General features: G+C 44.2%; 1 protein-coding gene across 2 annotated transcripts in view; it reads right to left on the bottom strand.

The window, feature by feature from the left end:
* The window catches only part of Galnt15 (polypeptide N-acetylgalactosaminyltransferase 15), a 41,577-nt gene that overhangs the window by 17,399 nt on the left and 6,995 nt on the right, over positions 1-17,183 (bottom strand). For both annotated transcript variants that reach the window (XM_026388582.2, XM_026388584.2), the window contains exons 2-5: positions 10,332-10,498; positions 7,408-7,612; positions 1,930-2,097; positions 186-303 (exon numbers count right to left, since the gene is read on the bottom strand). In XM_026388582.2, coding sequence (XP_026244367.2) covers positions 186-303; positions 1,930-2,097; positions 7,408-7,612; positions 10,332-10,498 — 658 coding nt within the window. The remainder of the gene's footprint in view (positions 1-185; positions 304-1,929; positions 2,098-7,407; positions 7,613-10,331; positions 10,499-17,183) is intronic.

The following is a 17,183-nucleotide window of genomic DNA, read 5'->3' as shown; positions in this document are numbered from 1 at the left end:
GAGTAAAATCAAGGTAGGGCCCAAGAGAGAAGGGAGAGAAATGGGAAGTTTGGCACACCTTATTGTCATGAATTTATACTTTAGCCACAGCCTCATCCCTGAATTTCTTATGACTGCCTTTAAGCTGTAACTATATACAGGGTTCCAGAGACCCTAACTGTGTCCTCCCTTGGTACAGGGCATACCTTGAAGGACATTTCAAGGTTTTCACCACCCCGCAGTGACATGAGAGGATCATAGGCTCCAGTGTTTTGGAAGTAATGTCTGTCCATGGCCACCACCTCTCCAGGCACCACAGGACTCCTGCAGAGAAGATGGGCAAGAGAGGACCATTCAGAACTGGAACACAGTAGGCAAAACCGGGGCCTTCCCAGGCGGGGAGTTCCAATGGCCAAGAGGGTCGACTCTGGGTTCAAATGGACCTCAGTGTTTTTAATTTCAAGACTGGAGCAAAGCAACAATGTCAGAAATCCAAACGTTTTATGGGAAGAGAACACAGATTGCTAGAATACTGGGAATCAATGTTGTAATGATTTCTAGATACGGTTTCCAACTCTGCTAGTCACTATTTGCCCATCTTGGGTGAGGTATTGAACCTCTCTGAGCTGAGTTTCCTCGTCTCTAATTGGGATAAAACAGTGTTTCATAATTGGGCTTTGTGGGGGTTTGGAAAACAAGTGATGTCAACGGCATAGCACTGTGGAGGCCACATTTTACATGCTCACTAAATTTTGGTGTCATAAAGCCCCTCTTCCTTCTCTGAAACCTATGGGTCAGTGTGTTTTTAATTAAGAAATTTTTGGACTTTAAAAAGTATATACTGGGCCTGGGGTTGTGGCTCAGTGGTAGAGGGCTTGCCTAGCACATGTGGGGCACTGGGTTCGATCCTCAGCACCACATAAAAAATAAATAAATAAAATAAAGTTATTGGGTCCATCTACAACTAAAAAAGAATTTTTTAAAAAAATCATCCCAGTTAAAAAGAAGTCATATGCTACTTGTAAGCTCTGGTTTGACTCTTTAGTCAAACATACCAATATTACTTCAGTGAAACATTCAAATATTCACAGTAAGTGGGATAAATCAGGCCTGTGCCAACCCCTGCATCAGTCCAGGGCAGCTTCTTCTGCTTTGTGAATTAGGAAAAATATGCTTGATTTTCAGAGCTCTTTGGGTTTCAGTTTTGAATAATGGACTATAAACTTGTACTTACAACACAGTACAGCATAGTAGTGAAGCATGGGGTCTCAGGAGCCTGGCTGTCCAGGTTTTAACTTTGGATCTACCTCTTATTAATTTTATGACATTGAGCAATTTATTTAATCTGTATGTACCCCAGACACCATAAAGGAGAGACAACCACCAACCTACCCATCCATGCCCTTTCAGAACCCATGATCAGAATCTGTGAGCTTAATTAAATGGCTATTGTCTTACACCACTGTTTTGAGGTGTCTTGTTAAACAGAGAAGATATCTAGGACATCTGCTTAAATAGGTGTCCAAAAATCAAATATGTGAAAAATGACCCATAAAACTGGATGTATTTTGAGATTTATGATGTTTTAATATTCACCTTGCTAAATCCTTCATTTATGCTGAACAAGTATTTGAGGCCAAGGAATTTCCAATGCTACCTGGTGAAAGAGCTGGGTCAAGCTCCTCCTCTTCCACTTTTCCAACATCCACCAAAGCCCTGTGGAAGAGCTTCACTGGACTCTATCAATACAACAATGAGAGTAACACTTACCTCTGAGTGCCCAGAGCTTTCTAAAGGCTTTTTATATGTCAACTCATTTGGTTTTCACAACAATCTTATAAAGTAATACTACTATTATTCTCAATTCACTAATAAGGAAACTGAGGCATAGATTACCTTGTACGGAAAGTATGGAACCAGGGAAGGACAGGTTGTGCCACGGGGCCTCACCTGATGGGGCTGGTGGGGAACCGGAGGGCCTTCCTCTCATTCTCTGGCAAAGGCTCCCAGTGGAAATCCAGCTTCCAGTCCAAGACCCCACGCTGAAGATCCTTGGACGGATAATATTGGAAAGTCTTCCAGTCAATCACGTCTATGACTGGGGATACCACACGGCTCCTGGAAAGAATCGAGGGATCAGACAAAGGACACAAACCATTCATTTCCGGGGATGGAAACCAAATCTATACATATGCTGTCCGATATGGCAGCCACCAGCCACTAGGGCCTATTGGGCACCCCAAATGTAGATTGCCCAAACTAAGATGTGGTATAAAATTAGAATACACACTCTGATGTAGAACTTAGTATGGAAAAGGGATATAAGAAAACCTCAATAAATTTTATATTGATTACATGTTGAAATAATACTTTGGATATATTGGGGTTATTAAAATATATTCTTAAAATTAATTTCATATGCTGACTTTTATTTTGTAATATGACTGTTAATTTTTAAAAATTACACATATGGCTCATGTTCTATTTCTGTTACATAGCACTGTTCTGAAAATCATGTTTTTCCATAATAAATGGGGGCCCATTTTGTTAAAGAGTATACCCGCCCCTGTTTTTCTTTTAAAATTTCTTTTAACAGCAGCGGGAGACAGAGGAAATGTGTCCTAGGCTCAGCTCTGCCACTAATGAGCTGAGTTGTATGATCTTAAAATAGCTATTACACCCCTCTAGCCTTGGTTTCCTCACTTGTAAAGTGGGAGGTTGAGCTACCTCCCATAAAGATCTTTCTAAGCATAATATTCCAAGAACGTTGTTCTTTTCTAAGAATCAGGAAAAAGTATAGACCCCTCCTGAGAAAATTGCATTATATGCACACATGCAAACGATCACACACAGTGTCAGAGGTTCATGGACTCAGTCTAGTTCTTGTTTCTTTCTGTATCCTAAAACTTCCTTGGCTTGAGGAATCAGGATCATCAAGACTGGGAGATATCCCTGGTGGTAATGTTTACAATTTATGAGCACATGGTATCTATAAATAAAGAAAGTATTGAGTCCAGGTTTATTTGTTCATTTTCTGCTGCTGTTGGGGGCTCTACTTTATCCCCATTTTTTTTGCACTAATGGTGATAAGTTTTCAGAGAGAGAGAGAGAGAGAGAGAGAGAGGTAGAAAACCAGCACAGTTGAAATTTCACTTTTTAACTAAACAAGGCATCACCTGGGTGCACCAGAAGCTGCTCTTTACCTACTCAATATCTCAATTAAATTTTATTCTGACTCCTCACAATTATGTTTCATATCTGTGCTGTGGAATGGATCTGGTCTGAACTCAGGAGAGGCTGTAGACACCACTTCAGGAAAAGTGAGCTTCCTGGAAGGAGATATGCCAGCCAACTGCATTTGTCCATTGATTTCCATTTCTGCTTTGTCCATCTTGAAGATAGCCAGGGCAGGAGAAGCCCACACCATATAGACAGGACCAATTATCTGGATCCAATCCCAGGATCCAATTATCTGTTTTACTCTGTCTCCTTAAGTGACTGATGTTGGTATGGGGCATTATGGTATTCACATTTAGAGAAAAGATCTAGATAGGTTTTTCTTCCCTTTTTACATTGTTCCACTGAAAAACAAGAGAATTCAATCCTTCTAAGTCTTCATTATTTTGGGGTGTCCTGCATTGATCTAAGAAAACCATGAATCAAGAATGAAGTAGAAAGGAAAGAGGGTACCCAGACTTCCTCCCCAGTCTTCACTTACTATGGGGATAAATTGAATGGTGGCGATGGATTTGACTATTTGCAAAGCATTCTGTGGAATTTCAGAATCAAGACCCAGGGCAGCTATGAAGCTGAATTCTGAAGAATTGCATCAAATTTGTACTACATTCATCCATCCAAACAAGACAAAAAAGGAAATGACACTCACACAATCAATTTATCCTAGACTTTTAGGCTGTATACTCAACAAAGGTGGACATGATCATTTTCCTCCACATTTTTTATTGGTGCATTATAATTGTACATATTGGTGGGATTTGTTGTTACATATTTGTACATGCACACAAAATAACAATATAGTTTAGTCAATATCCCTCCCCAGTAGGCATGACCTTTTATCAATAAGTGAGAACTCAGCAACTCATACTATTTTTACTTTGCATTTCTATAAGCTCAGAGTCATGTAAATCTCACTTCCAATAACTAAGTTAGCCCTGATTCCCAATACCTTCCTTTCTGAATTCCCCTTTTCTCTTGTACTTTTGAGTGGGGACATGGAGATGAATCATGAGCCTTCTCAAGTACATGTAGGATGGAGATGGAGAACAGAATGTCAACGAGTGAAGGGAGAAATGTTTTCTGTTTTTATTCCCATAGATCACGGTGGCTGATCAATCAGGGCTGAATTAGTAACTAATTCATAAGACTAGTGACTCAAAAAGAGTGATCAATTTGAAACAAAAACTCCCCACAGTCTTATATTAAGCCCCTCTGCCTTTTATTTTTGTACCTACAGGTATATATGTTGTCCTCAGAATTCACTGAATGAAAAATAGGAAAGCAACCCCTTTTGACTTGGAGGGACCTACGAGTGTCTGCTCACTCCATCATCTTTGTACTTGTGAATTTTTAAATTATCATATTAACACATGTTAATTTTAAAAATGGGTGGAATTCACTGCGATCTTTCCATACATGTATATGCCATGCATTAATCATATCTGATAACCCTACTACTTTCCACGGTCCCTTTCCTGTCCCCACCCCAGCACTCTTCCCAGTCTCTAAAAGTCCTTCTTAATCCCGGGCAGGTGCAAGGCAGAGCCTCTGGGAAAACTTTCCAAATTCCAGGAGGTCAAGTGTTTGGGTTTCAAAAGATAAACAGAGGCATTTGAATGGTCAACAAAAACTAGCTAACTGGAATATGTGAGGATAACTAATAATACCCTGCTGCCCAGAGATTCCAAAGTAACCACATTTCAACATTCCCAGCCAATGCTTTCCCAAGAATAAAGAATAGTCCTAGTTTATCTTATCTCTCTTTACTTTTCCTGGGCCTGGATGTCCCTCCAAGTCCACCATTTTGAAAGTTCACACATAATCTTGTTTTTTGTGGAAAGGTCTTTATGCTGAGATGAGGCAGCCTCTAAATTCTTTTCCCACAGTTCTTGCTGCTCAGGGACTGGTATCCTAGCACTTCCAGGGTCAGATCAGGGAATTTGTCATGCCAAGGGGTGTGAACGGAATTGGGGGCTGGGGAGTTTCTTTGGTGGCTGCTCCCTCTGAGGGGTGGGGTTATCTTGATGCCTTCCTGCTCCTTCACAGGCACCTAGACACACGCTCCCACATTCACACACAAGCACACAGGGGATGTCTGACTGCTCCATCTTTTAACCACTTGAAGGGTAGAGAGGTGGGAGGAGCTCTGTTCCAGCCACACCTTGTTTCTCCCCACTAAGCAGGATTAGCCTTGCTGAGTAATGGTGACTTAAGGACTTGATATCTCTTAGGGCCCAGTCCAATGTTTAAATGGGAGACAATTTAGCCAATGTCTTGAAATGACATTGTCATTTGGTTCCTACTGAAGACTGCCTCCTTCTCCTTAGAAACCTTCATTTTTTTAGCAGTATGACTTCTACTCCTTGGCTTGGGCCGGTGGAGATGCACGTCAGGCAACTGGAAGCTGGAAATGACAGATGTTCTTCATTTTCATGATTGCTACTGTATATAGAAACTGACCATCTGTCAGCACCTTCCAGGACTGCTCTAAAGCCAACTGCTCACAGAGAGACTTTGTGTAGGGTTGCTATGTATATTTACGGGGGTTCTGCAGGGCTCGACCCTAGAGAACACCTCTAATATTATATATACTATAAATTTGCATATTTATTTGACAATTTTCTGGCAGTTGGCATTTTAATATCTTATTCTAACAAAATCAGTATATTATGACAAATTCTCTGAGAGATGGAAATAAAGGGTGAGGAGGAAGAAAAAAATCTAAAGAAATAATTCAAAGTTGCATATGGCTAATGGTAGACCTGCTCCAGGGATCGCTATAGGGAATCAAGAATGGTAACCAGGGTGTTATGACTCCGAAGTAACTGGTGTGTGGCTTATCACACTGCTCACTCTTAAAGACCTTTCCTCATTTTTAGACACTAGGTCCTCCTCATCTAGAAACCGAAAGTCCCTTGACATGAGCCTCAGATGCAGCTAGGTCCCCTTTACTGTCTCTAAGCAGCTACATTTGGTGGCCTCTGTGGCTTTGCTTTCCATGCGAGGAGCTGCCTTGGGAAGCCCACAAGGGCTGTGTGGTCACATCCCTGGGGGAGAAATGCAAGTCCTGAAGAGGGCATTGCCATGCTCAGAGGACATAAATGACAACTCAGATTCTAGACAGATAGCTTTTTCTTTGAGGCCCTCACACCTGAGGCTTATGAGCTGGACCCTGGGAAGCAGCGTTGACAGGAAGCCATGAAGGAGGTGTGGGGTGGATGAAAGAGTCATACCACACAGAAGAGAGAGGACATAAGGGAGAAGGAAAGGCAGGAATGTAGCAGAGTCAGAGGCTGGGTATGTACACCAGTGTGACAGTGTGACAGTGTGACACCAGTGTGACAGCAAACACAAGGGACTCATATCCATGTTTAACTTGTGTCTCACAGCTAGGATACAGGGTGGAATGGCCCAATATTTCTCCTCAGTTCTTAAAAAGAAATCAGACACCTGTAATCCCAGCAACTCAGGAGGCTGAGTCAGGAGGATCACAGGTTCAACTTAGTGAGACCCTGTCTCAAAATAAAGGGCTGGGGGTATAACTCAGGGGTAAAATGCCCCTGAATTCAATCCTCAGTACCTGCTGCCCAATGTAAAAAGATATAAAGAAATCATACACAGAAAGAAGAACACCGGACCCAGAGTCAGGAAACCTGAGAAGCTGCCTGTCCTCTGGGTGCCCTTGCACAGCATGTCACCCCCCTGAGCCTCCATTTGTCCCCTACAGGACACAGAAGCAAAAAATGCCTGCCTGAACCACCACATGGAGGGTTACTGTGGAAAGACTGTAAAAATGACATACATATGAAGTCATACATAGGGCTAGACATAACACAAGACTTAATGCCCATCTCTGGGTTCCTAAGGTTCTTAAAGGAAGCACAGGAGACAGCCCAGCTGCTAGTGGCTGTAACCCTGGGGGTGTGGTCACCATCCCTGCAACTCAGTTATTTTCAATAGTGGGGATCATGAGATGGGACAAGATGGTCTCCAAGGTCTCTCTGAGAGCCATCTGTCTGTGAGACCAGGATGGGAATTAGGAATTAGGAAACGGGACAGCATTAGAGTCTGCCTCCAGTAATACACAGTCACTGTGATTTGGGGATAGTCTTCTACAAAGAACAGTGGCTGAGTCTGTGGGCTATTTCTCCCAGACCCACCTCTCACACTGCAGACCCTCGTGGGTGTTACCTGTCACCAGCTATTCTGCTGAGCAGGGGCTCCAGCCAGCCTGGGTGGCACTCGCAGTGGGCATCCATGAAGACCAGCACGTCCCCTGTGGCCCTGGTGGCTCCCAACATCCGGGCCCTGATGGCACCCAGTCTCTTACTGCTCCTGAGCAACTTCACACCCTCCAGCTTGGCCACATATTCGCTGAGAGCAGACTTGAGTTGTCCTGGAATCAACAAGGTTCTGGTCATTGGTGTCACAGATGCAATAGTCAATGGGACTGTGATGACCATCGCTAGGGTCACTGTCAGTCGCTGTCTCTTAGAAGCCATCGTGAGCAAAAGAGGTCCTGAAACTCAACTGCATTGTTATAAGGTGGTTGTTGCTAAGATGTAAGAAGCTTCCTTAGTTTGGAAGGGGTCACAATTCTATCCACCAAAAACCGAGGCTTGGTATGCAAAACCAGGAGAGGAGAGAACTTGCTATTGTTCTCTCATCCTCTAAAACATCCACTGAAACAAGCACATGTCCGTGAATCCTGTCTCCAGCTCTGCTCCCAGGGACCCAATCTAAGATAATGGTCAAGGCAGGTAAGTACAGGGCTCATTGAATCAGCATCTGAGAGGTCACTGGGGTGCTAGCTGAGGTAGTCTCATTGTAGGGATACTGTGGTAGAACAGAATGGGAACTTTAGCAGTTTAAGAGCTGGCAGGCGTGGCTTTGCACTCTGACAAACAGCAGCTCTGCTTACACACATTTACCATGGAGGCTTGCAGTGGCTAACAGGTACCTTACAGATAGAGAAAACACAGCAGAACAATCCCCCTTTAGGCTTAGAGCAATAAAGGTCCCTAAGCTTTATGAGCTAAGAATCTCCAGACTGTTGACAAACTTGTATCGTATAAGGAATGTAGAATGCACTTCCAATAGAATTGCACCAATGCCCTTGCCTTGATGTACCCCAAACTTCCCTTCTTAGTCTTATTTAGGAGAGAAGCTATCGAGAGCTCCAGAATAGATTAAGGAAGATTGAAGAGGCAGTTTGAAATTCTCAGAGTCTTCGAGGCAGGTGAGAAGATCACCTTGGGTAGTGTGCTCAGAGGGAGCTGGTAAAACCTGACCTGTTCCTCTCAGAGAATAGCAATGAAGTCCATTTGCAGGAAATCTGTCATGGGCTGGGCATCCCATGCACTTTCTGGTTTAAAATGGTTCAATGTGGAAATTATTATCCCTGATGAATAATCTGAAGCTTGTCTAGCTGACTCTACTGCCTGGCTGTGACTATAATTTGGGGTGACTCCAGGATGCCTGCAGCAGCTTTGTGTCCTGGTTCTCCTCAGGTGTAAAGCAGGGTTGGTGAACTCAGGGTGGCTGTAAGGATTAGATGAGAACAGTGAGTGTGGTGGCTATGGTCTGCACTCTGGGTCTCAGCAGGCACACAGGTCACAGGGGAGCAAGCGGGGGTGAAGGGAGCCAGTGCCACCCCTGCTTTCAGGAAAAGCCTTGCTCTTCAGTGTTGGCAAGGAACATGAGGCCGCTGAACAGAAAGCCAGCCCAGTGGTGAGGGGCAGAGGAAGTGTTGGTGAGCAGATAGCAAACCTTAATGGCTGAGCATGGGCTCCAGATGCCTTCTAGGGGTACTGGTCAGCACTGCAGATGTTGGAAGCAGCCACTTCCCAAACACCAGCTCCTCTACTTCCCACCCTCCTGGAGGACCCAGCCCAGATGAGGGTTGGAAGACCCACTGAGCACTTTGACCAGCAGGCCCAGCCCAGTCCAGTACCTGCTTATCAGTCCTGCCCAACACCCAGCCAGATACAGCTCAGGAACCCATGCACTCCCAGAACCTCTGGCTGGTCTGAATTTCTGCCATGGTCAGGTTGGAAAAAATCCTGCCACAAGGACCTTAGAAAGAAGAGGCCCTCGTCATTCTTTCCTGTCCTCTATCACTGCTTTTAGAAACATGCTTCTCAGGGCTGAGAATGTGGCTCAGTGGCAGAATTTCTGTCTGGCATGTACAAGATCCCAGGTTTGATCCCCAAGACCAGATAAAACAAAACAACCATGTTTTTTAAACCTCAGAAAATGCTTAGCTTCCCTTCAATAGCCTCATCTTTCTACAAAGCCGGATGGGGCCTGTTGAGGTCATTTAGGTAATTCAGAAATGTAGGAACCAAAAACCAAGCAGCAGTTCTCAAAAAGTGGTCCATGGACCAACAGCATCAGTATCACCTGACTAGAAATAGGAATTCCTAGGTCCAAGCTCAGACCCAGAAATGCTGGCTCTATCAGGCCTGCCAGGTGACTTGGACCCAGCCTAAGTTGGAGAACCATCAACCTCAAGGTCAGGTGGGGGCTTCTCTGTGTCCGTCTTCTTTTCAGGTATATCCATTAGTGTTTCCTGTCACGATGGGGAAGCATTTGAGCAGATTTTTTTTTCAGCAGGATTCAGCTCTGGTCAGTTGTTTCCTTTGGCCCTAACCTCCTTGTCTGGACAGTAGGTAAGTTGGTCTCAACAAGATGAGTTGTAAAGCTCTTTACCCAAGTTCTAGGTTACAGTGAGCCCTCAAAAAATGGTCATCCTCTTGTGACTCTCCAGCATTTTTTGGACTGTGTTGAGGCCGGGGCCTGAGGGAGAGAGACTGCAGTGGGATCAGACTGCAGAGACCCTCCCCAGGATCCTTCCAGAACTTTCCACTTGCTTGGCTTCTTCCCCTTTTCTGTCTGGCTTCCCCGACTCCCTTATTGGTTTTCCCTAGGGGCTCATCATTAATAAGTTCCTTGCACATGAATTCTCACCTGGAGCTCTGCATCTGGGAAACTTACCTAAAATGGTTTCCAAACCCCACTCTTTTGCAGGTTTTTAAAAAAAATAGTTTAAGACTCACAAGAAGTTGCAGGGGTCCAGGCCCACCCCAGTGAGTCTGGAGGAAACCCATAGCTACCTTGTTGACTGAGGTCATCCACAAGAATGACCTCTTTCAGGAAAGCCCTGGGTGCTGTGTCAAGGATGCTGTGCACGGTCCTCAGGAGGGTGGACCAGGCTTCGTCATGAAAACAGAGGATGACACTGGCCGTGGGCAGGCTCTCCTCAGGGCGTTGCTGCAGACACCTGCAGGGAAGAGCCGGGGAAATGTCAGGAAAAGGCTGCCCTCATCCTTGAGCTCACTCTGTGGACCTGCCCTTGTCACATGGCTCCACCCAACCCAAGCTCTCCTTGGATTTTCTTAAAATTTCTATGGAAAGAGACTCCAACATACCTATAGTGGTGCCATCTACTAGCTCCCAGCCCTCAGATCCCAAGAGCTCCTTTTACTATATTTAATCCACACCCCTCTCATTGTACTTGAGGGGTGTTGTCACCATTCTCGGCAGATGACTGTCCTCATCTGTACTACAGGAATGAATGACATTACCAACCTCAGAGAACTGTCCCAAGGCTAAGTAGGATGATGTGCATTATGGTGTCCTGTGAACACTAATTGACATTCATTCAAGGACAGAAACACTATTTTCTTCTTCTTCTTTTTTTAAATTCCACAACCTAGCACAACAGCTGGGACATAATAAACGTTACCTCATTATTATTATTATTGAAGAGGGGACAAAATTTAACATTTGTGGGTTGACTACATGTGACATGCTATTTGGTCCTTTGCACATATTACTACATTCACCATCCCCCCAAAATAAGTCTGTGGGTTATGCTATCTCATGCTCATTTTACAGGTGAGACTCAGAGAGGAGACAAGAATCCTTAAGTTCACATCATTGGCAAGTGGTAGAGCGGGATAATCTATTTTCAGAGCTCTTATGCGCTTTTTGCTTTCCTGATGGGTGGTAGGTACCCAGGGTGCACACTGCTGCCCATCTAGGGGCTGTCTGAGCTTCCTTCCCTTCTGTCCAGAAGAGTAGGCTGCTCGCCACTTGCTTTCTGTCTGTGGAGAGTCTGAGTGGGCCCAATGTGAAATGAGCTGTAATAACAACCCTATATCTGGAGCTCACATTTATTCACAAAAGGTGCCTTCCTAAAATGTGTTTCTGAAGTGCTTTTTTCTGGATTGTAGCTGCTAAAAACTATGTCCTTCCTCACAGGGACAATGGAATCTGGGCTATCTCAAGACCCTAAACCTTCAATACCTAAAGGCCTCTGTGAAGGCAGAACTATGGTCAAGCATGGCAACCAAACCGAGTCTGATCCTGCCTGAGGGACATGCATCTGAAACAGGGTCCACTGTGCTGCTCATCCGCTGAGCATTCCTGGTACCAACCACAATAGGGCTGAAAACTCTCAACACACAGATGACTCTCCAAAGTCCTGCCTGCAGAGAGGGGTCAATTGGTTTTAGGTAAGTGCATTCAGGTAACAGAAAACTGAATTCCTAGATGATTAAAAAAAACCACTCATACATCTCATATGCTAGCTAAGTATTTTTGTTTGTTTATGAATTTATATGCTATTTCTTTCCATAAATGTTTTGAAGCCTTTTAAGGGCTAAGGTATTTCTAGAATGAATTTGAAATTGGCTTCTGAGATTTTTGTATCCAAAGTGAAATGGGAGAGTATGACACAGCAGAATCCTCACTCAGAGAAGTCACATTCTAGGTGTTTTTAGGGAAAGCAACACTCTTTCAAGTAATTTTTTTCTTTCAATTTATAACATCTGATTTTGAAATAGTTTAAGACTCACAAGAAGTTGCAAGAATCATGCAGAATTCTCATGTTCCCTTCAACCAATGTCTCCAAATGATATCTTCCATAACCATTCAATTGACCAACTGTTCAATCATTCAATACCATTAACTCAAATATGGAATATTTAGATTTTATCAAATTTTAAAAATGTTTTTTATTAGTGCATTATCATTATATATAATATTGGGGTTCATTGTGACAAGTTCATACATGTGTGAAAAATAATTTGCTCCATTTCAGTCCCCAGTACTCCCCCCCACCCCCACCCACATTCCTCTTAAAGGTGAAATTCACTGTGGTATATTCATATGTGTACATGGCATAATTTGGCTAATTTCATTCATTAAAGAAATTCCTATGTACTGTAGAAAGATTTCCCTAAATGGATGACGATGTCCTTAGAATCATCCTTAAAACAATGAACATATTTATTTGAACTTTTACCATCTGAGTTCAGGGCTGTTAAAATAACATGGCCAAAATGCAGATGGCTTCCCTGTAAGTCTGAGAGCCCTGGTGCAGGCACAAGGCAGGCTTTGCTGAGCTCTCTCACCCCTCCATCCTCCTCTCCACTCTCTCCCTCCTTATTTGCTACTCCTACTGGAGCTTTCTTTTCCTGATTCTGTGACTTCCAGAATTTCTACTCTGTCCTCACAGCTACTCCATCCTGCTCACAAGCCCGTTTAGAGTGTCATTTGTATCCTCTCCATTTCCTTGTCTGTGGGTATAGACAAATCTAGGGGTCCTAGGACCAGGGCTGGTGGCTAGGAAAAGACAGATTTCTTCAGTGAATTCAGTGGGTTTGAAAAAAAACCCAAAAAAACCTACATTGTTACTCCGGCATATTGCCGGAAGGTTGGCTGTGTTCTAAGATAGGGAAGGAGTTTTGGGACAGAGAGGCCTGGATTTGGAATCCCTGTGAGGGCAGTAGAATGTAGGGTTGTCTTGCCCACCCACAGATCTGACCCCTTTATTCATCCTAACCCACAGTGAGACATGGAAAGCAGACATGTGTGTCCCTGTAGTAAAGTGGTTGAAAGATCTCCAACTTTGGAATCAGACCTATTTCAATTTGAATCTTCACTGTGCTGCTTCCTAAGTTTCCTTGGGTAAAACACTCAATATTTATAAGCATACGTCTCCTCATTTGAAAAATATAAGGATAATAATATTTGCCCGTTAGGCCTGTTGTGAGAATCAAAGACTAATAGTAGGTACTCAGTGACTATTTCATTGCCATCTGGGGAAAAGACAGGATGTAATTAGCACAAATACTGTATTTATGATCATCTTCGTGAGCTGTGGCTATCTTTCATCAACTCTATGGCCTACTGATCTACTTTCACATCTGATTTTTCACACCTGCACAGTGAGAATGCCAACCATGGCCACGTAGAGCTTTTGTGAGGAGTAAGTCTGACCAAGTACCCAGCACCCGGCATGTGGCACAGATCCCTCCAATGAAACAAATTCTCATTTAAACTCTAATTCTTTAAGATTACATTTCTTGCATATTCCCAAAGTTAAGAGATGAGAGTGTCCCATTCTGCTGAATAGCTGGTGACCAGGGCACCTGACTTCTTCTCTTTGGCCTTCTGGAACATTCTCTAGAACCGCCGAAGTCTCTCCTGACAATTCAGATTATGTCTCTGGAGTTTTGCAACTTACCACCTGTGCAAATGACCCTGGGTAAGTTAGTTGGCTCTTGGCACCTTGGTTTCCTCAGAATAGAAACAATAGCACCCACTTGCTAGGGCCTCTGTGAAGATCAACTGACCCTCATAAAACACTGGGGAAAGTCCTGAATGTCTGCTGCCATTATTAACAAATACACCGTTACTATAAAAGGTACCTCTAAGGCTCTTGCAGCCTTGAGATGCATTGTTCTTGATTTTATGGGCTCTCTTTGCAGTAGATGGAAAATCAGGGAAGCAGGCATTCCAAAGAGAATTTCATAGACTCCCCTTGGTCCTGAATTATTTGGGTTTCATGAACAGATGCTAAGTGTGTTTTCACAGTGACAGAAGAGATGACAGGCTGGTGGATGGGCAGAGAGCTGAGCAGGGCAAACTAACAGGCTGCTAAGGGTTTTTCAGGGCCTGGTAGACCCTTGAGGGGGATATGTCCCCATGCCAGGACGAAGGTCTCCTGGTAGTAGCTCAAAGAGGATTCTTTCCCCTCTTCCAGGGGAAGAAACTCACACAGCCTTCAGGACCCCACACAGACTACTACAGGCCATCTTTCCAGACAACTGCAGAACTGCTGGGAAACCAGAGCTGAAAATAACCATGGAAATAATCTGATATTTCAGGGGTGGACCAGTACCTACTCTGAGTGAGCCCTACTATGGGTGTCAGAGAGTCCAGGACTTTAATGGCTCTGCATGCAGAACTCAATATTATAACAGAAGGATGCAAGGCCTTGTGTGTCAGTGCCTTTTATGGGATTTTAGGGGGATCCATGATTGATTATCTTGTTTCTGGTGGCAAAGAGACCTGTGAGTAGTGTAAGCTGGATAGCTCCCAGACACCAGATAAAGGAAGGGATAGCAAAGACACGTGCCATTTTAACAGATTTACAGGCTCTGGGATGGTCTGAGGGCAGCACAGAGCCACCTGGGGATGGGAAAAGTGGATGAGTCCTCTCTATACTCATAGGCACAAGTGGCAGAGAAGTGGAGAAATTGAGTGTGATGTAGATCCCCCCGGAGCAGCCAAATTCCACCCACCTTGCTCCAAAACTATTAGTTTAGGGTGTCTTAGGAGGAGACTAGGAGTGAAATGGATAGGAGACCAGGATTGGTCATTGGGTTCAAATGCTGAGCCTGTTCTTATGTGACTTGGGCGACTGATAAAAACTGAAAATCATCCTTCCTTTCAAGAACTTTCAGATCCTCAGGTCTATTTTCATCTTCAGTAATCAATTCTCATTTCTTGCCATCCCTTTGACTCCATTAAGTCCTTTCTGAGCATGCAATGTGCTTAACCTCAGCTTCCCCGTCTGTGAAAAGGGGCTGCTGAGAGGATCGAATGAGTTAATGTGTATGAAGTGCTTAGCTCGGTGCCTTGATCATAGTAAGAGCTCAACGAATGTTAATAATTACTTCTTGCAAGCCTCTCATGTGGCTCTATACCTCTCTAAGCCTCAAATTGTTCATCTATAAAATAAGGATAATAAAGAAGTTACTTTAGACAACTGTGTAAAGATTAGATAAGCAAAGGTTTAGGTTGTGTGCTTTGTTCACAGCAAGCTTTCAATAACTGAAAGCTGTTACTATCACTGTGTACTGATTTACATGTCTCTAGGTTGTCCTTCAGCATGTCTCGGCAGTTTGGGGACAATGGAGGACCTGGTCAGGTGCTTTGGGAATTACAATAGAATTTCCCCATGCACTATCTCACTTAATCACATCCCCACAATTGAGTCTGTTGCATTGCTTGATCCCAGCAGGTGCCACACTGAGATTGCCTTAGAATGGTGCCTCTTGGAGTTGTGCAACATGACAGCACAGTCCCTTACCAAAGATCACAGGCGAGGGAGGCCACAGGAGTGATTGAAGCTCCTGTTCCCTGCTGGACCTACAGTGATCCCTATAGAGCCCTCGCCCGACAGTCATTGGGAACATTCAGACAAGCATTGGGAACAAAAGCCTCCAAGCTCCTTTCTTCACCCAGGTGGCTTTGGTGGTTTTCATTTAAATTAGTTAAACTGGAGGGTAATTTCCCTTGAAGTAAGGCCTGTGACAGTGAGCATCCACTCACCCCGTAGCTGATGGGAGATGCTGGAAGAATGGTGAGAAAATATCGAGGCAGTGAGTCCTTATTCTATGTTTGGCAATTCTAGAGCAAGAGGGTATGAGGAGGTAGGTGGGGAATGGGGAGCAGATAGTAAGACAAATGTGAGGCTTCAGAAGGCAGGCGGCAGCCATGCTTCTCAATACTAACGTGTACCCGAATGGCCCTGGAGCTTGTTAGGTGCAGATTTACAGTGGGCTGGGTTGAGGGTGCCTGCAGATTTGCCCTTCTAGTAAGTTCTCAGCTGAGGCAGTTGGTCCCTGGACCACTGCTCAAGTAGAGGGCAGTAGTGTTGAGTGGCAAGACATTAATAGTAAGTTGACAGAGAGCAGGATGCTGGAGCAGGGGCCTAGCACCACCTGATGAAGGATGTCAGGAGGGACAAGACTCTCAAAGTAGTATGGACCATGTGTCTCTCACCTGTCTCCTTCCTCTGTCTGGCCTGGATAGTTCCCTGTTCCTTCCATGTTGTGGTAGGACAGAAAGGCAATGTTAGCAGTTTAGTATCTGACAGGCTGTGGTTTTTCACCCTGACACACAGCAGCTCTGCTCATTGACATTTAACCATAGAGGCTTGCAGTGGCTAATAGGTACCTATAAAAGATAACTGCAGTAGCAGACGCAGGAAACAAAGTAGATTGACAGAATAATCCCCCCTTAGGCTCGGTGCAGTAGAAGTCCCTAGGCTGTTGACAAGCTTGCACCCATATAAGGAATGTAGAATGCACCCTCCAATAGAATTGCACCAGCTCCCTTGCCTTGATGTGCCCAAAACTTGCTTATATATAAAAGTAAAAGACCTGCTGTGCTCAGGGCTCAAATTTGGGAATTATCTCCCTGGGCCATGGTGCCACCAATGAAGTGTTGCTTCTAGATCTAGGTGTCCTTACCCTTGTTCCCCCCTAAAATGTCAACATGCATAACCCCATTGTCTCCAGTAACTTGAGCATCCCAGTTTCTTTTCACCTTTAAGGACCTCAATAAGTGGTTCTTGGGCCCAGTTGCACCTTGGAGTCCCTTAGAGTCCCAGAGAATCCTATTTAATTGGTCAGAGTTGGAGCCTGGCATGATGATTTGTAAAACTCTCCAGTGGATCCTAATGTGCCACCATGCTGTGAACCTTTAGCCTTATCAGAGCTTCTCAAACTCTAACATGAATATAAATCTCCTGGGGATCATGTTAAAATAGACATTTTCACCCCAGAGGTCTGAATGGGGCCTGAGTGTCCGCATTTCTGGTGCTGCTGGTCTGAGGACCACGCTTGGAGAGGCACTGTCGTAAATAAAATCAACTTTCTCCCATAGGA

Source organism: Urocitellus parryii, chromosome 3, assembly GCF_045843805.1.
Source record: "Urocitellus parryii isolate mUroPar1 chromosome 3, mUroPar1.hap1, whole genome shotgun sequence".
NCBI lineage: Eukaryota > Metazoa > Chordata > Mammalia > Rodentia > Sciuridae > Urocitellus > Urocitellus parryii.
The sequence above is the reverse complement of the archived record's forward strand: the minus strand, read 5'-3'. Positions and strand labels throughout refer to the sequence as shown.